Source organism: Carcharodon carcharias, chromosome 22 (assembly GCF_017639515.1).
Source record: "Carcharodon carcharias isolate sCarCar2 chromosome 22, sCarCar2.pri, whole genome shotgun sequence".
NCBI lineage: Eukaryota > Metazoa > Chordata > Chondrichthyes > Lamniformes > Lamnidae > Carcharodon > Carcharodon carcharias.
The window spans coordinates 45,158,286-45,183,012 of record NC_054488.1 but is presented as its reverse complement, the minus strand read 5'-3'; the positions used below and the strand labels follow the sequence as shown (position 1 = coordinate 45,183,012).

The following is a 24,727-nucleotide window of genomic DNA, read 5'->3' as shown; positions in this document are numbered from 1 at the left end:
CTTTGGTCATCTTTTCCTCTTATGTACAAAATCTTGACCATCACACAGAATTTTAAAGCAGATTGAAGAAAGATGGTGCATTTACACAGTGCCTTTGAAATAGTCAAGAAGTCCCAAAGTGCTTCACAGCTAATAAATTGCCTTTTAAAGTGTAGCCACTTTTGCATTCTGGCAAAATATGGCAACCAATTTGTACACAGCAGTGTCGTACAAACAGGACTGAGACGTATGATTAGTTAATTTGTTTCGATTGAATTCTTGGCTTGCATACCCTTAAGTACTCCTGTTTGAAAAAAGTGCCAAGATATTTTCCAACCACCTTAACAGACAACCAGGGACTCGGTTTAATATGTCATCTTGCTAGATTACTTGTCCTGCTACTTCTATCATGACACTCAACTGAATTTTATTTTATCCACACTGTAGACCATTCTGTCTCTAAATGGAGCATACTGCATTACTACATACAGCCCTGACAGAGAACTAGTAAACTATACCAGGGTGTATAGCCACATTCTAATAATCAGGCAGAGCAATAACTTGAGCAAGACTGGGATTTATGCTGTATTGTGGAGACTGTAATGTCAGCCCAATAGTTTTGTATGCAAATTTTATAAAAAGTTTATCTTTTTTATTCATTTACGGGATGTGGGCATTGCTGGCTAGGCCAGCATTTATAGCCCATCCCTAATTTCCCTTGAGAAGGTGGTGGTGAGCTGCCATCTTGAACCACTGCAGCCCCTGTGGTGTAAGTAGACCAACAGTGTTGTTAGGGAGGGAGTTTCAGGTTTTTGACCGAGTGACAGTGAGGAATTGGTGATACATTTCCAAGTCAGGGCGGTGAGTGCGTTGGAGGGGAACTCCCAGGTGGTGTTCCCATCTATCTGCTGTCCTTGTAGATGGTAGTGGTTGTGGGTTTGGAAGGTGCTGTCTAAGGAGCCTTGGTGAGTTTCTGCAGTGCATCTTGTAGATGGCCCACATTGCTGCCACTGTTTGTCAGTGGTGGAGGAGTGAATATTTGTGCAAGGCGTGTCAATTAAGTTGGCTGCTTTGTCCTGGATGATGTCAAGATTCTTGAGTGTTGTTGGAGCTGCACATATCCAGGCAAGCGGAGAGTATTCCATCACACTCTTGATGTGTGCCTTGTAGATGGTGGACAGGCTTTGGGGAGTCAGGACGTGAGTTATTTGCTGCAAGATTCCTAGTCCCTGACTTGCTCTTGTAGGCACGGTATTTATATAGCTAGTCCAGTTCAGTTTCTGTTAACCCCCAGGATGTTGTTAGTGCGGGATTCAGTGAAGATGATGCCATTGAATGTCAAGGGGAGATGGTTAGATTCTCCCTTGTTGGAGATAGTCATTGTCTGGCACTTGTGAGGCCCGAATGTTACTTGCCACTTGTCAGACCAAGCCTGGATATTGTCCAGGTCTTGCTGCATTTGGATATGGACTGTTTCAGCATCTGAGGAGTCGCAAATGGTGCTGAACATTGTGCAATGATCAGCGAACACCCCCACTTCTGACCTTATGACCTTCCCTCCATCATTAATGGAACAGCTGTAGATGATTGGGCCTAGGGCCCTTCCCTGAAGAGCTCCTGCAGTGATGCCCTGGGAACTGAGATGATTGACCTACATATTATATAAAATGTAAAATATGTGTGTTTATTATGAGGGAAAAGAGCTTTTGAATTCATGCTGTTCAAAATGTAAAGGAAAGTTCTTCCTTTTAGAATCTCTGGATAAATGGGAGCGTTTGACTGTGGCTGATGCATTGGAGCCAGTACAGTTTGAAGATGGACAGAAGATTGTGGTGCAAGAGGAACCAGGCGATGAATTTTTCATTATTTTAGAGGTAAGTATATTTACGATATAGAAAATAACCCATTTGAGGATGGAATATTGAATGAGCAAGCTATTTATTGTGCTAGATTATTTCTGTACATCATAAATGTCTACACAATTATAAGTTTTTATATTCATTAATGGAATGTGGGCATCAATGGCAGGGCCAGCAATGTGCATCCCTAATTACTCCTGAGAAGGGTGAGCTACCGCCTTGAATTACTGAAGTCTGTGTGGTGTAGGTATACTGCAGTGCCAATAGGTAAGAAGTTCCAGGATTTTGACCCGGTATAATGAAGGTACAGTGATGTATTTCCAAGTCAGGATGATGTGAGACTTGGAATGGTGTAGCTGCATAACAACCATGGGGTGTAGTTTCTTGTAGCTATTTGCATTTTTGACAAGGCAGGAAGTAATTCTTCAGTAAAATAATTGATTAAAAATCTAGAAGAGACCTGTCCCTTTAAGAATTCAGCAGACATATACAAGTTTTTCAGAGCTCTTTTTCTTTTGATCATCTATGACTGTTTAATTTTGATATTGAACATGTGAATTTTCAGCTTCAATATAGTAAGTTTTGCTCATCTCAATTTCTGCTTCCTTTTACAAAGACTGAGTTTTAAAAAAATTTTCCTCCCTGCGGCTGATTTTGTTTTTGGTGCAGATTGTCTAAATTCTGTCAGTAAACCTAGAGGAAGTTGAAATAATTAAAATTTCATGATTCAAAGAATTGGAGGAACATAGATACCTGACGGTTGCAATACTGGAGGAGGTTACAGAGACGAGGAAGGTTGTGGGCATGGATGGATTTGAAAACACTGATAATTTTATAATGGAACTACATGGTGATGGGCAAACAGGATTTAGTGCAAATTGGGACATGGGCAGTTTGGATGACCTCCAGTTTACATAGGATAGAACATGGGAGCAGGCCAGGAAGGCAGTGAAATAGTCAAGTCTAGAGGTAGTAAGTTGTGAATGAGGATTTCAGAAAGTGATGAGCCTACCTCAGGTAATGTTAGAGGTCGGCTTTAATGATTGCAGATATGTGTTCAGAACCTCATTTCAGGATCAGATATGCCACCAAGGTTGGTTCAGCTTCAGACAGCTGACAAGGAGAGGGATGGAGTCAATGGCTAGGAATGGAGTTTGTGGTGTGGACTGAAGACCCATGGGTTGCTTCTTCCTGATATTTAGAGGAAGTTTCTCTGGATGTCGGGACATGTCATCTGGCAATTTAAAGATGGGGTCAGATCGAGAGGGATGGTGGTGAGGTAGAGCTGGATGTAGTAAGCCCACGTAGGAAAATTGGCATTGTGTTTTGAGATGATGTCACTGAGGGGCAGTGTGTACATGAGAAAAAGGAGGGGGCAAAGGATGTATCTTTGGAGGATACCAAAGTTAACAGTGCAGGAGCATGAAGAGAAGCCATTGTAGGTGAATAATACTGGATAGATAAAAATGGAACCAGGTTAGTTGCAGGTTCACCCAGCTAGATGGTGGAGAGGCATTGGAGGTGAATAGTGCAGTCAACTGTGCCAACAACCACAGACAGGTCAAAAATGATGAATAGTTTACTTTTGTCACAGACAGATGGGATGTCATTTCTTATTTTGATGAGAGCCATTTCGACACTGGCAGGGCAGAAACCTGATTGGAGAGATTTAAACATGGAGCTCCAGAAAAAGAAATTGGCAGAGATTTGGGAGACAACAACATGCCCAAGGACTTCGCAGAGGAAAGGGAGGTTGGAGATGGGGTGGTAGTTCACAAGGATGGAGCTTTCAAGGGTTGTTTTTTTGAGTAGGGCACTGATGACTGCAGATTTGGTGGAGGGGAGCAGTACCCAAGACAAGATCGGAACTTCTAATTTAAAACACTCAAGTTTCCAATTTTAGATTCTGTAGTTGCCAAATTCCTTCTGCCAGTGTTTTTTTTTTGATAAAAAGATTACACTGCATAGAAATCTTTACTGCTCTTGGTATTATTAAGAACTAAATATATCCATGAATCTGATTATTTTCACTTGTCATAAGTAACTCCCATTACCAACAGTATATTGCTAGAGATATTTTGAACAATATTTCTAGTGGTTGTTGCCTTCCAGTTCACAAAATCAAAGCTGAGTATTTGGGAATATAGGAATATGCAGGACCATTAGTAACAGTGCTTCAAATGTACTTTATATTGAAATTTGTGTTATAGGGTACAGCAGCTGTGTTACAGCGCAGGTCAGAAAATGAAGAGTTTGTAGAAGTTGGAAGATTGGGGCCATCAGATTATTTTGGTGAGTTTGTCATACTTTAGAAATCTTTTGGTTTAATACTGTGATTGTTTAATGTATCAAGTTGTTAAAAACAAAGGTTCCTAGGAAGTAATTTGATGGATTGTTTTAACAAAAAAGCCCCTCAATTGCATTGACTTCAGAAGAGAGAATATTGGCTGCTAAATATGATTACTGTCATTAACAGTAGGGTGCAGAAGTGATGTAATTTCACTACAGTTTAAGATTGGCTGATGACTAACAATCTGAATCAAACTTGGTAATTTGTCTCTTAAGCTTACTGTCATATTAAAACATGGTAAATGCACCTACTAGGTCATTGAGCACAGGGACTTGATTTTGTATTTCATAGGTTTTAATTTTTCAGGACTGTAGATGGATTTGAAATATTAATTTTTTTCTTCTCTCAGGTGAAATTGCTCTTCTGATGAACCGTCCACGTGCTGCGACTGTGGTGGCACGTGGTCCGTTGAAGTGTGTGAAACTGGACAGACCTCGGTTTGAACGTGTCTTGGGTCCCTGTTCTGACATACTTAAACGAAATATCCAGCAGTACAACAGCTTTGTATCGCTGTCTGTCTGAAATCCTCTTCTCCGCTGCAGCATCTGCCAGAGCGAACTGCCTCATTTCTGTCTAAAATGCCGCTTCCTGTGGCAAGACCACCACCAGTCCCACAGCTTCCTATCCATCAGAGAAAGCATTCCCTTTGTAGCATTCAATGCCACATTTGCTTTGCGTCTTTCTCACACTGCACCAGCTTTCTACACAGTCAATGCAGCTTCAGTTAAGATTTTTTTCTTTTTGCTTTGATGCTTGTGTGTAGAACTTATCCCATTGGTTCTTGTTTATAAAGATTAAAACTTTGCTGTTTTAAATAAATAGTGTGATTAATACCCAGATAATTAAGCTTTAATTTGGTTATATGAGCAGAGGATTTTTGAACCCTTTAGCTTGCTCTGTTTCAAGCTATGTTGTAGTGCATTTGTGAGTCATGAATCCCATGGATGTGTACTAATGGAAAATCTTGGGTTTTAGTCTGGACAGCTTAAAAATTATTTTTGGGACTCCTCAAACCGACATGTGGATTACTACAGAATATGTTTATTTTAATGTGGCTAGGACAGAAAACGCTTAAATACGAACACGCTCTAAAAACATCATTTCTGTAGAGATTGAGGGGAAAGCATCCAAATTGAGATGTTGGACTTTTCATCACATACATTTTAGTTTTGAGATAAATGTTACATTTTAACTTTTTTTGGAAGCAATTTGAAAAGTATTTAAAGTTGAGTTTTCTTGTATGTAGTTTTAGGTATTGCTTAATGAGGACCCTATTGGCCTGTGTGGTTTTGCCAAATTTATTCATATCACTCCATTTGCACATGAAGTTAACATTCAGAAGTATTTTAAAAAAAATCCATAAAATAAAATCCCATTTTAATTTTTGTCAGCAATTTCTGACTTGTATTTAGTCTCCCAGTTATCAAAGCGTACCTGCTTATAATTGTAGTGCTTGTGGCAGCCAAATCTTTGCTTGAGAAAGGTTAGTGTACCCTTCGATTTATGTACAATACAAATTGGTTTGTTTGGATACAAATAACACAAAAAAATTACAGCATCATTATGACTCAGTCAGTGATGCTTTGGTTAATGGGGTTTAGCTTAAAGGTCAGCTTGATATTTTGGCAACCAGAAATGCTTTTGATGTTCAGACTTTATTTTGATGGGCACAGGCTTTGGTAATGGTAGAGATTTTGTACATTTGCCTGTTATTGTAAGATTTCTGCAATATCAGGTTCTAAGCCTGTATCAGAGCATACTTTTGTGAACTGCGAATTAATGAAGCCCTTTTTCATTAGCCTCTTTTCCTAATATAACAGAAGCTAAATGCCAAAAGCCTTGGGTGTATTTGACTTGTAGCCAGAAGGTCACCACTCTCAATCTCTGAGCTGTGTGTCGCTTGAGTTTGATTTTCTTGGGTGTGTTTTGTCAGTTGTGATGGAGCACTGCACGAAGGTGTAGTATGTCATTCCATCTGCAGCAACAGGGAAATTAAAATAATCTTGCTACACTTGAACTGTGCTTCCTGCTGGACAGTGGTGGAGTTATACTGGAATAAGCTGTAGAAACTTCTGCAACCTAAAATGAGTGGATATACAGTGTTGAATTCTGTAAGGGCAGATTAACAGAGCTAGATATATTGATCTGCTCTTTGCCAGGCAAGAAATATAACACATTAATTTGAAAGGCTTATTTTAACTTTGCTGAAATAAAGTATAGATTTTACAGATCAGACCTTTTTTGTGATATTATGAAAGTTTTTGTCCTTTCTTGAAGTAGGACAGCAAACACTGTTCATTTCAATTGTTCCTATTTGCTACGCAGATGTAATTTGAATTATTAACTTCAGTCAGTCGCAATCACATCATGAAAAAGTTAGAAATATGAACATTCTTTTCTAGATTTGGGTAATATATTGCCACCGCTACCTGATTTTAACAAATGACTTTTATACAGCTGTTGTGGCAAAGTAACCCTGCTAGTGACCATGAGAACTAGTTAGTACAGACTAGATAATCTGTCGATTTCCTCCCTAATTTATACCATTGACTTTCAATTTGTTGCTGAGACAGAGCCAGTGAAAGGGTTGCAAAATGAAACTTTATGTATTAACCAGATGTAATTTCATTCCAAGGGCAAAGAATGTAAACATTCCTTTTAGCAACAAACCAGTACCATCCTCACAGGTACTGGTACAGGTACTGTGTGCACTTGTACTTGACCAGCACTGGCAGCACAAGGTTGGGCGATGGCATCCCTAATTCCTCTCCAGTCCTGACCCAGTTTATAAACTATCCACTGCTTCCTGGTTCTTTATTAATAGCACTGGACATGTTTAGGTATTTCATAACTGTCCTGTGCTAGACTGGGGTGGTGCAATGTGGTATCTATTTAAATGAAGATTAATGGCTGACATTTAAGTTGGTGCAGTGCTTTAGTACCCATGTTATTTTGTGTTTAATCATAGTTGCATTTCCTTGCAGCTCACAGTAGCTGGCGCTGTTGTTCCATTATTGGCATACACCAGAGCTCAGCTGATATTGCACAAATGTACACCCAGACACACTAGTAAAAGGCAGAAACCAAAAACTGGATGTTTGGTCCCGAAGTAGCCGATGCATCGGCATTCTGAAATGTACCACAGCAGCTTTTTAGTAAGGCATGACATTCAATTTTATTTTGAGGCTTTCAAGAAAGCAACAAACTCATTGCTGAGTCTTAATGACATTTCAGTATTTCACAGCTTTGTATTACATGTGCACTCATTTCACACACATTTTACAAATTCCACACAGCTGTAATTAGATGAAATTATATCCATTATTCTATATAGAATGACTTAGACTAGAATAATTGCTTGGATTGTACAGCAAGCTAAAACTAAATTGCTTGAAGAGTTGGGTTGGCCATGGGCTAATTGTAGATTTTGTCCTGCCAGTATTGTATTTCCATAGAGAATTAAACCAGTTTTATTCTGCGCTAATATTGCTATAAGTGAGATACCTGATGGAAAGTTGCAAAATCACTTCAGCTATCTCTGTATGATGTGTACAGTGCGAATGATTAGATGTAACTTGCATGTTACTATCAGTTTTGCAGTGCACTTCCCTTAAGATGCTGTGTAGGGTGAAGAAAATGATTTCACAAAAATCTATGGAGAAAGACCAGTTGTGTGTTGAGGGCATGATGACTTTCACTTGAGTAGAAGTTGACATTGGCCAATATTCCATTTTATTGAGCAGCTGAGGCATTACTAAAAGTTTGATTTCTGTTTGAGACCTGAGTAATGCTTCGAGTAATCATGGTATGGCAATTTTAGAATGTCATGCCCAACTCTTCTGGTGTGGCAATGAATTGCATCTGTTGAGCTTTTTCTTAAATTAGACTTGAGTAGCTTTTAATGCCTGATGTTGAATTGGAATTTACTCCCTATGAGAGCTTATTCCTGTTTCATCAATTTAAACTCCCTTGGAAATTAAGAGTTGAGAGTGAGGTTGAGATGTATTGGCTTAATTTATTTGATATTCCTGGCATGGACACAATTAAGTCAGCAGCTGCTTATGGGAGGTGTCCTCTCTAGATATGCCAGTATTTTGCACAGGTGAAAGCTGGTTGTTTATATTTAATTTTTCTGTTATCTTGATAATCTGTCAAATTAGGTGAAGGTCATTCCAGAATAGAGTTTACCAATACCGTAGATTACCAGTAAGGGCGAAATTAACGCAGTATTCCAGTAATTTTGAAACCTTTCTCAAATTTAAAAAAAACCTCCCAACTGTGACAACCCTGGCACCTAGCAGATTGGTTTTTGGCTTGCTGCACATTCTTAAGGTTTTTATTTACCTAAATGATTTTATTATAAAGCAGCTGATAATAAGTTTATTGAATAATCTGATGCAGTTGAAGCTTTAACTATTGTGTGCAATCAGAACTGTACGTACAAACGACCACGGTTTGATGTAGTTTGCCTTAGCTATCTTATATGGGGATTAGACATCCTCAGCTAGCTTACCTACAAAAAAATTTGCAAAGTGAGAATACAGCGTGATAATATGTAGATTATCCAAGGACCATTTTTTGTATTGTTCCCAATGACTGTATAAGATCGGATTTACTGTATGTGCTAAAATAATCCTTTTGTTATAGAGTGTCCTAATGACAGGTCAAGCAATAAAAGTTAATTCTTAAAAAGAAAACTGTTTTCTTATTTATTCATTTTGAACTGATGAAGCAGGTGCATAACTAAATCACTAATCATGCTAGTTATAAAATTTTTACAGTAAGATCTCTGCATTTTACTTGGATAAGCTAATGCTTAAAAAGTCTTCATAAAACATGCCCTACCCAAGGTAAATGTTGAGTATTGTATGAACTTACTATAATAGAATAAGAAACCTATCTAGTTTTGCCAAATATAAAACTCCCCTCCTGGATGGCATTGTTGCTTTTTCCTGTTAGCTAACTTGACTTTGTGTTAACTTGTGGGTTTTTTTTTGTTTGTAACTATCCTGTGACCTGGTTTCAACCATTGTTTTAACTTGGCTCTTAATGTGCATTTCTTATGTATTTTGCCAAAACCTGATATGGAGCCATGCCCAATCTATTGTATTTTTTTCTTGAGTGCTGCAAACAGAGTTGATCCTACATGGTCACAATACTAGATGGTTTAACGTCAGAAAATCAGGAAGTTTGGAGTAACCCTTAGTCCTGTCTCACAAGGCTACAACAGGATTTCTTTGGATTTAATGTACTGTAAGTTGAAACTAATGGGAGGAGTTAATTTGTCTGCTGTTTGGTGAGCATTATCCTTGCACAGGGATAATCCATGTTTCAAAATTCTGGACAAAATTGGATAGTTGATATCTAATATTCCTTATCTGCACATTGCTGTCGACATTACACTTTAGGGATCGATTTATGCTACCCATTTTTGGCACAGCCCTATTTAGCTAGACGTTTTTTGTATTATTGCAGTGAGCTTCCTGGATAGCTATAAAACCTTGATAGTGACAGTGCTAAAGGGCATTCTGTGGTACTGAGAATAAAATCAGGTGGGATTTGTTCCCTTAAACAGTTTTGCTGCCTTTGACTTGCAGACTCATCACTCCATTCTTGGGTTTAATATCAAAGCTGGCAAATGACCAGCGATCATGCTCTTCAAGGAAGTCATGCCCGACATTTTCACAGCAATGGACATCCCAAGAAAAGAACGGTTTCTCAGCCAGTGCCCCAATACATTCACATAGTGTGCACACACCAAGATGACCCAGCCTGGATTTTTGCAAATTTCATTCTTTGGGCTAGCTATATTGTAGAAAATTGAGCAGAGTCAAAAACACCAATGTATTTGATCTGTGTACATTCAATAATATGTATTTTTGTTTTTATCCCACTTTTGTCTTTATTTCCATTATATTTTTCTTTAACTTAATAATGAAAACTTGTAAAACCTGTTGCGTTATAATTGTAATGGCTACCCTCCCACTAATGCTGGTGCTGTAAATCCCCTAATTAATTATGTACTGTGAAGCTCTTTTGCTCCAACCAACTCAATAATGTCATATTTTCTATTTAGCTACAATATAAATTCAAAGAAATATATAGAAATGCAGTGTGTTAAAATAGGTACTGAACTATTTCTTCAGAACCTGGTCCAAGTTATCTGCTGTCCTCTGACACCACTTCACCTGAAGATTATAAATGACTTTGACTTTTCGGAGTGTGACAGAGTGGAACATTGGTTATGTTTCATTATAGTGATAGTGTTTGTGACAGAGCAGCTAAGTTACTTTTTAAACTTCATACAGTATAGGTTGGCCATTTTACATTTATTTACTGCTTGGTGACACAAGTTGAGTTCCTAAGAGCATTTTGCTTGAAATCTGAAATAAAAGCATTAATAAAGGTTTACATAATGTTCTTGCTTTTGTATTATGCGCCTCTATTTGTTAAAGCCAAGAATCCTGAATCCTTTTGTTTAAAACAACCTTAAGATTGATCACCAGGTCACTATTTTTCTCCATCCCCACTAAATATATGTACCATAATCATAAGCTCTTTATTCTACAATAGGTAAAATATAAAGTAATGCAAGTTTTTAAAAGTATTTCATGGGATGCGAGTATTGCTGGCAAAGCCAGCGTTTGTTGCTGATCACTAATTGTCCTTGAGAAGATGGTGGTGAACTGCCACCTTTAACCACTGCAGCCCATCTGGTGTAGGTATGCTTACTGTGTTAAGAATGAGTTCCAGGATTTTGACACATGACAGTGAAGGAATGATGATATAGTTCCAAGTCAGGAATGTGTGTGGTTTGGGGAGCCTAGCAGTTGGCGGGTAGGCGAAAAGACCATGCTGCCTTTGTACTTTTTAGGAAACCTCATCCATGGGTGGGATGAGGTTTCCTAAAGCAAATAAAACTGAAGTAAAAATTTAAAAACTTAATTAATAACACGTCCCTGCTCACGTGATACCGTTCGTACTCACCCCCCCCCTCTCCACCCGCACATGTGGCGCCAAGCGCTGCTGCTCGCGTTTCATGCTGGACGGTCCTTAATTGGCCCGCCAGCGTGAAATCGTCTTCCGGCCCTGATCGCGGGCAGCAGTTGGCTTCCCGACTGCCCCTGCTGAGCCTGCCCGACATGGGGTGAAATTCTGCCCCATGTGTCTGCTGCCCTTCTCCTAGGTGGTAGATGTCACAGGTTTGGAAGGTGATATCAAAGGGTCTTGGCGTGTTGTTGCAGTGTAAATTGTATATGGTACACACTGCATCAATGGTGGAGGGAATGAACATTTAGCATGGTGGATGAGGTGCCAAACAAGTGCTTTGTCCTGGATGGTGTCGACCTTGTGTGTTGTTGCACTCGTACAGGCAGGTGGAGAGTATTCCATCACACTCCTGAATTGTGCCTTGTGGATGGTGGACAGGCTTTGGCAAATCAAGAGGGCAGTTACTTATTGCAGAATTCTCAGCCTCTGGCCTGCTATTGTAGCCACAGCATTTATATGGCTAGTCCGATTAAGTTTCTGGTCAATGGTAGCCTCCAGGATGTTGATGGTGGGAGAATTCTGTGATGGTAATGCCATAGAATGCCAAATGGAGATGGTTAGATCTTCTTGGAGATGGCACTTGTGTAGTACAAATGTTACTTGCTACTTATAAACTTAAGACTGAATGTTGTCCAGGTCTTGCTGCATGTGGGAATGGACTGCTTCAGTAACTGAGGAGTGCAAATGATGCTCAGCACTGAAATCATCAGTGAATATCCCCACTTCTGACCTTATGATGGAGGAAAAGTTGTTGATCAAGCAGCTAGAGATGGTTGGGCCTCGGCCACTACCCTGAGGAACTCCCAACCGGTGTCCTGAGGCTGAGATGATTGACGTCCAATAACCACAACCATCTTCCTTGTGCTAGTGTTCCCCCAAGTGGTGGATGAAATGGCTTCTGCTCTCAAGCCTTCATGCACCAAGGATTATGTCAGAGGTCGCATAACTTTGCCATTGCGACTAGAAGAATTTCCAATTTCTTTTCAAATCTGCCTTCATCTCCATAGGACAATGTACTGGAATATTCAAAGCCAGTGGCCAATGTCTGTACAAAGTTGCAGACTGAAGTTTTATTTATTTTCTGCTGTTTCTTATAGCTATCAAAATCCACTCAATTTCAGCTGCAGACTCCTGACACAATGTTCCAAGTGGTGGATGAAATGGCTTCTGCTCTCAAGCTTTTATACGCCAAGGATGACATCAGACATCACATAATTATGGCAAGCCTACGGCCACATTGCACAAAGGCACTTCTCCAAACAGCTTGGTATGGCTCCAACCAGTGGAGAGATTCACCCAATTTCCATTGATTACAATTTTGCCAGGGCTCCTTGTTGCCATATTTGGTGAAATGCTACCTTGATGTCAAGGGCAGTCACTTGCCTCATCTCTGAAATTCAGATCTTTTGTCCATGTTTGGACCAAGGCTGTTATGAGGTCAGGAACTGTGTCACTCTGGAGGTGCCCAAACTAACTGTCAGTGAGCAGGTTATTACTGTGTAAATGCCAGTTAATAGCACGGTTGATGACATCTCCCATCACTTTGCTGATGATCAAGAATAGATTGATGGGGTGGATTGATTGGCTGGATTGGATTTGTCCTGCTTTTTGTGGATGACATACTGGGACAATTTTCTACTTGTCAGTAGGTTCTCATGTTGTAGCTGTATTGGAACATTTTGGTTGGGGCATGGCTAGTTCTGTAGCATAAGTCATCAGTACTACCGGGGTGTTTTCAGGACCCATAATGTGTATAGCCTTTGCTGTATCCAGTTCCTTCAGCTATTTCTTGATGTCACAGGGGGTGCATCATGTCGGCTGAAGACTGAGGGGACCTCAGGAGGAGGCTGAGATGGATCATCTACTTGGCACTTCTTGATTGAAGATGGCTGTAAATGCTACAGCCTTGCATTTTGCACTGATGTACGACGCTCCTTCATCATTGAGGATGGAGATATTTGTTGAGCCTCCGCTGGTTAGCTGTTTAATTGTTCATCACCAGTTATGACTGGATGTGGCAGCACTGTAGAGCTTTGATCTGTTCGAATGGTTGTGGATTGCTTAGCTCTGTCTATTGCATGATGTTTATGCTGTTTGGCATGCATATAATCCTGTGTTGTAGCCTCACCAGATTGGCACCTCACCCTTAGGTATGTCTGTTGCTGTTTCTGGCATGCTTTCCTGAACTACTCATTGAACCATGGTTAATCCACCACCTTGAAGGTAATAGTAGAGTGGGGGATATACCAGGCCTTGAGGTTACAGATTGAGTACAATTCTGCTGTTGCTGATAGCCCTCAGCACCTCATGGATGCCCAATTTTGAGTTGCTCAATCTGTTCTCATCTATCCCATTTAGCACGGTGGTAATGCCACACAACATGATGGATGGTATGCTCAATGTGAAGATGGGACTTTGCCTCCACAAGGACTGTGTGTGGACACTCCTACTGATAATGCCATGGACAGATGCTTCTGCAACAGGTCAAGTACAAATAAGCCTTTCACTCTTGTTGGTTCCTCCACCACCTGCCACAGTCTGCCTTTCAGGACTTGGCCAGCTTGGTCATTAGCGGTGCTACCGAGTCACTCTTGTTGATGGGCATTTAAAACCTCACTCAAGCAAGAGTTGTTCCATAGAATTGGAACAGTTTTTATTTACATTTTTCTACAAAAATGGTGTGCTGTCTAAAGTCAATTTAAAAGCATAATCTCTCTGTCCTATTCCCTGTGACAGCAGTTTACTCCCTACACATCCCTTTGCCGCTCAACTAAGCCTTTGATTCGGACCCATGGAGATTTGAAAATACTCCTCCAACACCAAGTTGCAATGTATTTTTCTGAATAATCAGCCATGACAAACAAGTTGTCCATGAGGCCTCTGAATCAACTTCCATCTCACATTATAATTATCTTTTGTTTGCTTACAGATTTACAACTCGATGTAAGATGCTTTGGGCAAGCTGGGTCCTTTTGGACAAGTCTTGCTGAAAAAAACACCTACAACGTAACTCATTTCCAAGTTCTCTCTGTGAAAAAGTGTCCACAGAATCCTGAATTGTGATGGTGTGTAGTTGCTGTCTGGGTGGACTGTCTGAGTGTTAATTGCTAAGTCCATAAAGATAGCAGGAGTATATTAATTGTGATATAGCTGTGTGGAGACAGCTGATTATTTGGATCACCAGCCCATAAGGGTGGAAAAATTCAACCTCGCTCTCGACGGTAGATTGTTTTCATGGATTTAAACATTGTACCAGGAAACCTGGTGAGGCTGATTGTTGTCATCAAGCCTTTTGTTGATCAACAGCTTTGAAAGCATTTCTGATCACTGTTTCATAATTTGGCTTTCAAAGCCATCAAAGGGTCTAATTGGAAATCTTATATCAAGGCTCTTTCAGTGATTATCTGACTGTTTCAGTGGAGCTGATTGAAACACCTATCTGATTTCATGTACAATTTTATTCCTCATTTGTGTGTCCCAAATGAGAATTATGTGAGTTTGAAGATATTTTATTTTGAACTCGAATTTGTAAGGTAAGAAATAATTTGTTTTTGGGTGTTCGCAACACTTGCAAGGCCACATTTACTGCCCAACCTTCCCAGCACCAAGGAGGTGATATTTGAGCATTGATGTGAACCTTCACATTGCTTGTGATGATGTTGCTTCCACATTACTGTTAGGTAGGAAATTTCTGAACATTGTCCAGTGATGATGGAATGGCAAACCTTGTTGAAATCAGAATGGTGCCTAATTTGGAAGCAAAATTCCTCTTGCAATTCACCTTTGTTGTTTCACTTTTGCTTCAGCTAATTTTTTTTACTTTATAAATAATATATTTAGTGTGTCACTTATTAGTTCATACTTTAGAGTGTTCAGGACTATACGAAGCTCATTGCAATGTTTCCGGTTAGCTTATCAGCTGAATAAGGAGCTTATTGTTAACCACGGTTACACAATAACAAGTACATTACTATGCATAATGTCTTATGGGAGAAAACAATATATATATTAAACAATACATCAAACATATATACAACAGGTCCCGTTACAATTCAAGCTCTTTTTTTCCCCATAGGGCACATCTATATAATATAAATACACACATATATATGTATATATATTTTTTTTATATATATATATGTATAAATACACATATAAAATACACCTACATAATACATATATTTATAAAAACTAGAATTGTGTGTGGGCATATTTCAAATTGTGCCTCAGGCTTGACTTCCTTTTGGCCCTGTAGATGTTTATGCATTCCATATCTTCATTTCTCACCATCAAGGGAAAATAAATTTGGCTGCTAACAACTCTAACTGTGGGGCCATGATTTATCTTTCATTGAATCAGCAAACTCAAAGGGAGGCATTTCTACGACAACAAAAAAAAATCCCTTGCAAGCCAACTGTTCAAAAAATGTTTTTTTTCTCTAGCAAGGTGTTGTTCAAGAGTTCTGCCTCGCTGTGGAATAGTAAATCAAGTTGGCACCTATGATTAGCTTGAAGCTGTTGAGATGAATGTTCTCACCCATATTTTTCCTCGGTGTTTCCTGACACCATGAATGAACGATTGAGATAGACTCCATATGTCTGTTTTCAGGTCAGTTAACCTTTTGGTTAGAGCATTGCAGTTATATTTGACCCACTTTACTATTTGTGTTGGTGTTACCACCCTTCTAAATAGATTGCTTATTAGACGATGAGGATGGAGAGAAACAACAAATTGCAACAGCAGCTTGAAGACAAACATGTGGATTCTAGCTGCAGGATATCTACACAGGCCATTCAGGCATCCGTTTCAGTGGTGCAGAGTCACCTTCAGCTAGCCATAACCTTGTCTGCCTTTTCAGTGCAGGTTTTCTGCATCATTGATATCTTCCTCCTGTGATGGTTGGAAACACTGGTCCAGTTGTTGTTACTTATGACTTTTGCAATTTTTGCTTCAAAATACAGTTGTAAAATATATAGCACCTTGAATGTAGGAAAACATCCCAAGCTGTTTTGCAAGCGTTATTGATCAAGATTTGACACCAAAGCTATATTAGGATAAGTAACCAAAGGTTTTAAGGAGCGTCTTAAAGGAGTAGAGAAGTGTAGAAGCCTAGGGAGAGAATTCCAGAGCTCCGGGCCAAGACAACGGCCAGTGGTAAAAATCCAGGATGCTCAAAGAGGCCATAATTGTGTTGCACCAAGGCACGGAGTAAATGAATGACGCTGGTTTTACAGTCATGTAGACTTTCACATAGCAATGTATTTAGGACACTGAAAGATGTGTATGTTATTGAATTGGCACTGGAGATGTGGAAAAAGTCTGCCACAATTTGGCAGAGCTTTCATGTATATTTTTTTTTAAAAGCTGCATAACTGCTCAGACTTCCTTATGGGGGGCGGGAGGGGGGGAGAAAAAAACTGATGGATTATTTAAAGGCATATATGTTACGTAAGTATGGAACAGGGTGCATCACTATTTGAAAAATAAATTGTAAAGACACATAGCGTTCATAGATTTATAAAGTTTCCGGTACTTGATGGGCATTCAAGTGAGTTTTCTTAATGAATGCTCTTGCAGCCCTGCTTACATAACCACATTTAAAAGGCTGCAATGTCCCAACAGCTGGGAACTCTTACTCATAAACACATGAAAGATTTGTTGAATTATGCATCCTATCTTCCCAGTTTATTTTTGTACCGAACTTGAAGGTTGCAAAAGAAGTTCAATGTGGATAATTCGAGTTATGCCCATTGTAAAGGAAAAAATAGGCATAAGTAATCAATGTTGAGAGAGGGGTGGGTAGAACAAGCCATTGGGCAATGCTGAAAAAGATGATATTGTTTGACACAGCACTCGACTGTGGGAGGCCCAATAGACAAAACACATAGAATACTGGAGTTAATTGCCAAATCCGTTGTGTCAGAATCCTCCGAAGTTGTTCTTAAACTGCACAATGCTCTGATCAGGCCACATCTGGATATTGCGCACGGGTTTGGTTGTTGTGGCCTAAAAGTGTCTTAGGCCTTCGCGGCCGTTCAGAGTCCAAGGCAGGTTCCCAATGTTAATGGGGTTAGCCCTGATAAATTTTGGATGGGCTGGAGCTTTTAAAGCCTCAAAGAGCAATTTCGCAGAGGGAACTTGGGTAGATGCAAGAAAGGTATGTAATGGAAAATGGAAGGTAAACCCATAACGTACTTACAGACATGCAAAGCCAGTGAAGACTGAAGGTGAAAGTTTCAGATTCTGAAGGATAAATTTAGGACAAATTGGTCTACAGTCGATAAGGGCTGCCAGCAAGAGTGAGTAAAATCCAAACACTGGGCTTTTTAAATTAACAAACAGATGCTGTAATGGAGAAATGGTAAGGTTGGCATTCTTGGGTGGATGAGGTCTAATTGGTTCACAGGCCTTCTCGTGATTTATGTATTTAAACCATCCTGGATTTATCAAATGAATTGATTGCATCATGGACTGACATTGAATCCAGATGAGGATCTTGAAGATTTTTCTTAGAGGCATTTAGCAAGTCCTCTATTCATTGTCACATTTAGTGGAATCAAATAATGTAAATTAAACATAGGTCCCGCTACTTCAAACAGAAGTCAATCGTTGTCTTTGTCCCACTTTGCTAGAGTTTGGGTTTCAGGCAAAGAGCAATGTGCAAACACTGGACATAAACTTTAATGGCCAAAAACATAGGCCCTCATAACTTGTTCATATTCTTATCCAATTGATCACTTTTGTATAACTAAGAAAAGAGCGAATTGACAACAATGGTGACATAAATTATTACCCCGTATCTGCTATCTCTGAGCATTAAGAATATTTAAACTATCTTAAAGCCTACACTACCTCAGCTGCTGCAGTCAATCCATAAAAATGCTGATTCTATTCTTCGCCATTTGAGATGGTATTGCTAGTTACATTGAAGACCAACATCTTATGAAAGATCTCTAATATGTTTAATTTTGTCTTTCATATTTTCACCAAACTGTGTATGATTTCATTACTTTTATTCTTTTTGATTTAAGCAGGAATTAAGGAAGAGAAGAACATGAATCAGAAGGTATTTTGTACCAGTATATATTTTTTAACCTCTTCTGTGGGTAATCTTGCTTCCTTCTGAACCTGACCCTGGAATAAACTTGTCCCCAGGTTCAAATAACATTTACAAATTCTCAACTGTCTACCCACTGGCCTTCATTTGCTGCAATATGTATCTGCTGCAAGCTGCTCAACCATTCTTTCACCCACCTTTGATGCCCTTATCACTAGCAAAAACTCTTACTCTCTCCCTCCCTGGTTTACTCCCTCAAGTCGAAGGATGCAAACTTGACCATATTGGGCTCACAACTTGGCCGGGATTTCCTTGGCTGGGATTTTGGCTGGGATTTTCCGGCCCCGTTGTGGACAGGACCCGCCGCGGGCGAGGTGACACCCCTGCCAGAAGCCCATTAACCTGTGGTGGGTGGGTGCGGGAAATCCCGCCCCTGGTTGCACACCACCTAACGAGACCACATAGAATCCGAGAATGGTTACAGCACAGAAGGGAGTCATTCAGCCCATCATGCCAATGCTGGCCCTCTGCAGGAACAATTCATTGAGTTCCCCCCCATTGCTATGTACAATTTTCCTTTTCAGATAATGAACCAATTCCCTTTTGAATCTCTTGATGGAATCTGCTTCCGCCACACACTCAAGCAGTGCATTCCAGATCCTAGCCATTAGCTTTCTAACTTTTTTTCCTCATGTTGCCATTGATTCTTATGCCATTTACCTCAAATCTGTGATCTGTGGTTCTTGATCCTTCCACCAATAGGAACAGTTTCTTCCTATTTACTCTGTCCGGACTCCTCATGATTTTGAATTGCTGTATCAAATCTCCTCTCAACCTCCTCTTCTCTAAGGAGATCAGTCCCAGCTTCTCCAATCTAACCAACATAACTGAAGTTCTTCACCACTGGAACCATTCACCTGAATTTATTCCCCCTCTAATGCTTACTTCCTAAAGCGTGCTGCCCAGAACTGGATGCAATACTCCAGTTTGAGGCCAGACCAGTGTTTTATACAGGCTTAATGAGGCCACAGCTGGAGTACTGTGTGCAGTTCTGGTCGCCACATTATATGAAGGATGTGATTGCACTGGAGGGGGTGCAGAGGAGATTCACCAGGATGTTGCCTGGGATGAAACATTTAAGTTACGAAGAGAGGTTGGATAGACTTGGGTTGTTTCCGTTGGAGCAGAGAAGATTGAGGGGCGACATGATCGAGGTGTACAAGATTATGAGGGGCATGGACAGGGTGGATAAGGAGCAGCTGTTCCCCTTAGTTGAAGGGTCAGTCACAAGGGGACATAAGTTCAAGGTGAGGGGCAGGAGGTTTAGGGGGATGTGAGGAAAATCTTTTTTACCCAGAGGGTGGTGATGGTCTGGAATGCACTGCCTGGGAGGGTAGTGGAGGCGGGTTGCCTCACATCCTTTAAAAAGTACCTGGATGAGCACTTGGCACGTCATAACATTCAAGGCTATGGGCCAAGTGCTGATAAATGGGATTAGGTAGGTAGGTCAGGTGTTTCTCACGTGTCGTTGCAGACTCGATGGGCTGAAGGGCCTCTTCTGCACTGTGATTCTGTGATTAAAATAACTCCCTTGCTTTTATACTCTCTGCCCCTATTTATAAAGCTCAGGGTGCCATATGCTTTATTAATTGCTCTATCAACCTGTCCTACCACCGTCAACAATTTATGCACATGAAGCACTATAGGGATTTCCTCTCCATTCTCTCCTCCAGGAAGATTCTGGAGAATATCAATAATGCCAAGCCTCTTTTTTTTCCACTACCAAATATCTCTTTAATGCCCTTCTCCCCTGCCGGAACCCACAAGTGCAGAAATTTTATGTACTGTTTGGACACTAATATTGAGGCCATCTGTCCTGCTGTTTCTGTTACATTTTGTCTTCACCTGGTGCATCTAACAAACATTCCCCAATGTTTCCTCCTATCCTATCCCCAAACCTACATCTTTCTCAGCTTCTCATCTTCCCTCATGCCCCCTTTGAGCTCATCTTGTCTATAAAGCCCATCTCTTGTGCTATTAACCACATTCCCATCAAAGTGCCAACCGCTCAGCTTCCCTTTCTGGCATCCATGCTAGTTGACATTGTAAGTGGCTCCCTTTCTTCAGGTACGATTTCCTACCCTTTCAAAAGCACCATCTTCATCCCTTTCTCAAAGGAACCCACACTCGAAAACCCCATCTTAGCAAGCTACCAATCTTTCTCCAATTTCATTTTGCTCTTGAAGTCCTTGAATCTGTCATTGCCTCTCAAATCCATGCCCAACTATTCCCAAGTCCATATTTGAACCTCCCTAATCAAGTTTCCAATACACATCAGCAGTAAAATGGTCCTAATTAAAGTCACAAATGACATGGTGCACTATCCTTTCTCATCATGCTTAAACTCTTGCAGCCTTGGCATTCTCGACCACACCATCCTCACCCAACACCTCACTTCTATTGCTCAGCTCAGTGAGATTGGCCTTGTTTAGTTCAACCTTTGTATATGCAACTATAACCAGCACATCCACAGTAATCCTTTATCTTCCTATCTCTGCACCATTAACCTGGGATCCACCAAAGATTTGTGATCCCCTCCTGTTCCTTGTCTACATGCTGCGCCCTTGGCAAAATCATCAGAAGACCTTGGGTTAAGTTCCACATTTATGCTGATGACACCCATATTTGCCCCATCACACCTCTCTCAACTCCCCTTTACTGTCTGTGTTGTCAGACTCCAGTAGTGGATAAGCTGCAATTTCCTCCACTTAAAGATTAAGAACATACAAACATTAGACAGTTGCTATTAACTTTGGGCCCCACAGCAAACATGCTGTCCTTGTCACCAATTCTATGCCTCTCCCCCGACAAAGTCTCAAATTGACCAGATTATTTGTAACCTTAGCATCCTATTGGACCCTGAGCTGAACATCTGACTCCATATCCTCCACTCTACTTCCACTTTGCAATATCGCCCTTTTCCACCTTGCCTCGTCGCATCCACTCTTGAGATCCTCTTTCACGCTTTCTGGCACATCCAGACTCTATTATATCAATGCTCCTCTGGTTGACCTTTCATCCCCCCACCCTCTGTAAACTTCAGCTCATCCAAAACTCACTGCTGATATTTCATTCCGCACCAATCTTGCTCATCTGTCGTCCTTGTGCTTGCTGACTTGTATTGGCTCCCATTTAATCAGTAGCTCAAATTTAACATTCTTGTGTTCATATTCAAATCCTTTCAAGGCCTGTCCTCTTCCTATCTCTGTAATATCCTCCCACCCTACAACCCTCCAAGAATTCTGTCAATCCTCAAGTAGCTCCCACTCCTTTCACCCTTTGACTAATTTAATCTGGAGGTCATTCCAATTGAGCCTGATCGCTTCCTTGCCAGGTGTCTATTCAGTTCCATGTTTACCATGAAGGAGGGAGGAAATCTCTTATTACAAGTTGCCAAAAAATTTCAATATGTTCAGGAATGCTTTCACCAGTAAGTATGTTTAGCAGTCATGAGTATAATTAAGTAAATAACATCTTAAATTGCCAATAAATGCAACTGTTTAGCGAGGCAGGTTGTAATATTAGGTGTACTAGAATTGTGGCTTCATTATCTTTGCCACATACAAAAAGTTTGCAAATCTATGGTACTGGAAGTTTTACTTTATTCTTTTTTCAAGAAATGCAATAAGACTATAATTAAGCAAACCGAACAGTATCAATTGGAAGGGGAAGACTTTGGGCAGACTCATCCCAAATTTGTACTGAGTGTGGTAGCGGGCGGGAAAAAGGATGTTTTATCTGCTGGCTGCAATTGTGGCTTTTCACACCATATCGTCCCATTCCCGCCTCGTTAATCATGCATTCCCAGGAACCATGCCGCTTCGATGGTGGCAGGCTCTCATTCGCCCACCATGCCGTTACCTTGCTGCTTCCTCACGCTGCGCACACCTCTCAGTGCTTCCAGCCCAGGACTGCTGTATAGAAGACATGGCTCTGAAAGACAAGAAGGCTGCAGTCCCTCGGTTTAGTGGTGCATCCCTGGAACACCTTTTGGACACTGTGGAGGCCCACCATGGTGCCCTCTACCCTTGCTCCGGCCACAAGAGGGGCAGCAACATCACCACCCTGGCTTGGGAGGGGGTGGCAGAAGTGGTTAGTGCCAATGCTGCACAGAAGAAGTTGGCCACCTAGTACAGAAAGAGGGTGAATGATCTCACTTGTGCTGTGAGAGTAAGGCAACCATCTCATCACTCTAAACTCTCACACTCACAAGGCCATCACATATTCTTCTCACTCACTGCCAGCTCAAGGGACATCACCGCTCATTCTCTCACACACACCCTCACATCTCCATCTGGCCTCATCTCCTCTGGAGACTGCCTCCTCAGCCCTCACTCTCTCGAGGCCACTCGCACAGATCAACATGTGTCCCCACACGAACCCTGGGATACCCCCCTTTGCCAATACAGCCCTCACCCTGCAGCCTCTTCCCTTGAGTGAGGTCACTTCTTTCCCTTTCACAAGCAAGCTCTAGCCCTGCAGCCATTGAAAAGCCAGCCTCACCTTACAGCTGGTCTCGTAAGTAGAGACCTACCCATGAGCTTCCCCTAAAAGTGATGTGGTGCTGCCTGTGAAGCCTGGAGCTGATGACCACGAATGCTGCCCAAAGCAAGGTAAGCAAACGAGCCCCAAAGTCCCGAGCGAAGTGCAGCTCAACAAGTCCATGTCGCTTATGTACAGTTGTGAAACAAGTCGGTATGCAATTGCACCGACGTGCTCGGATGATCAGCGTGGGGGACATGATTCCAGCGAGCTGGGCTTATAATGATATGCAGATGTATTACAATGAAGTTCCTGACATCTGGCAGCGGGAAACAAGGCCCGTCATTGACATGCAGAACGGACAATCGCAAATTGGCTTCACGACATCGCGAAACCGATTTTTGGCCTTGCCGCCATATTGTCCGCTCATACCAGCCATGATACCCAATGCCAACAGGCACGGAAAACTCCACCCTTTGTTTCATTTTCTGTTCATGTGCTTCTGTATCACATGATTAATGTCTCTGGTTTGTTAATATGAATTTGTACATTACACTTTAGAATGCTCTTGTTTATTAGCACCATATTCTATTAATGATTGAAACTTTTGTGGCTGGAACAGTGGAACAATTTTGTATGCTACGTCCATGTTCCTTCTCTCTTTCTCATGTTCATTCTGCCCACTCCTCCCATCATTGCCCTAGGAAGGGAGATATTATTAGTAAAATGTTTCTAGGTGCAGCAGGCTCCAAGATTGAGGCCAATGATTTAGTGGAGGGTTACTTTGATCCCTTTCACAACTGGGGAGACCTTTTGTAGGAATGACCAGGTGGGTACAAAACTACTGCATTCAGCTTTTAATTGGGAATCTATTCACTTGTCCCACATACAATTGGATCTTTAAGAGAGTTTGATAATTGGACCTATTGAAGGAGTTATTTTGGTGAGCTTGCCCATTCTTGTTTTGTATTCGAGGTGAAGTATGCTGGGGAAAATAGTACCTTTGTCCTTATGGTAAATAAATCCAATCCATCTGAGTAGTGTTAATGTGCTGATTTAGCTGAATTGGTTTCAGATTTGCTCAAGGAAACGGCCAAGTGCATAATACGCTAAAATAATGAAGAATTTATCTTTATAGAAATTGCCTATTTCCAATTTATGTAGACTCAGGAATGACATCCACAGCAAGTTTGATCAAATATATTCTGTATATAATTCAACTAATCTGGTTGTGGTGAAACAGTAGATGATAATGTTGCTGCTAACAAACTTTTACAATTGTGGTTAAGGGAAGCTTCCAGGAAAGTACCTCAAAAAACTAAAAAACAAAAAACTGCGGATGCTGGAAATCCAAAACAAAAACAGAATTACCTGGAAAAACTCAGCAGGTCTGGCAGCATCGGCAGAGAAGAAAAGAGTTGACGTTTCGAGTCCTCATGACCCTTCGACAGAACTAGGCGAATCCCAGGAAGGGGTGAAATATAAGCTGATTTAAGGTGTTGGGGGTTGGGGTTGGGTGGGGGGAGAGAAATGGAGGGGGGTGGCGTGGTTGTAGGCAAAAGCAGTGATAGAAGCAGATCATCAAAAGATGTCACAGACAGCAAAACAAAAGAACCCATAGGTGTCGAAGTTGGTGATATTATCTAAATGAATGTGCTAATTAAGAATGGATGGTAGGGCACTCGAGGTATAGCTCTAGTGGGGGTGGGGGGAGCTTAAAAGATTTAAAAATATTTTAAAATAATGGAAATAGGTGGGAAAAAGAAAAATCTATATAATTTATTGGGAAAAAAAACAAAAGGAAGGGGGAAGAAACGAAAGGGGCTGGGGATGGAGGTGGGAGGTCAAGACCTAAAGTTGTTGAATTCAATATTCAGTCCAGAAGGCTGT

The 24,727-nt window shown here is 40.8% G+C and overlaps 1 protein-coding gene across 2 annotated transcripts in view; it reads left to right on the top strand.

Annotated features, from left to right (window-relative positions):
* The window catches only part of LOC121293570 (cAMP-dependent protein kinase type I-alpha regulatory subunit), a 50,469-nt gene extending 41,584 nt beyond the window's left edge, over positions 1–8,885 (top strand). For both annotated transcript variants that reach the window (XM_041216618.1, XM_041216617.1), the window contains exons 8-10: positions 1,732–1,853; positions 4,049–4,130; positions 4,538–8,885. In XM_041216618.1, coding sequence (XP_041072552.1) covers positions 1,732–1,853; positions 4,049–4,130; positions 4,538–4,710 — 377 coding nt within the window. In that variant the 3' untranslated portion in view covers positions 4,711–8,885. The remainder of the gene's footprint in view (positions 1–1,731; positions 1,854–4,048; positions 4,131–4,537) is intronic.
* Positions 8,886–24,727: the final 15,842 nt, after the last annotated feature.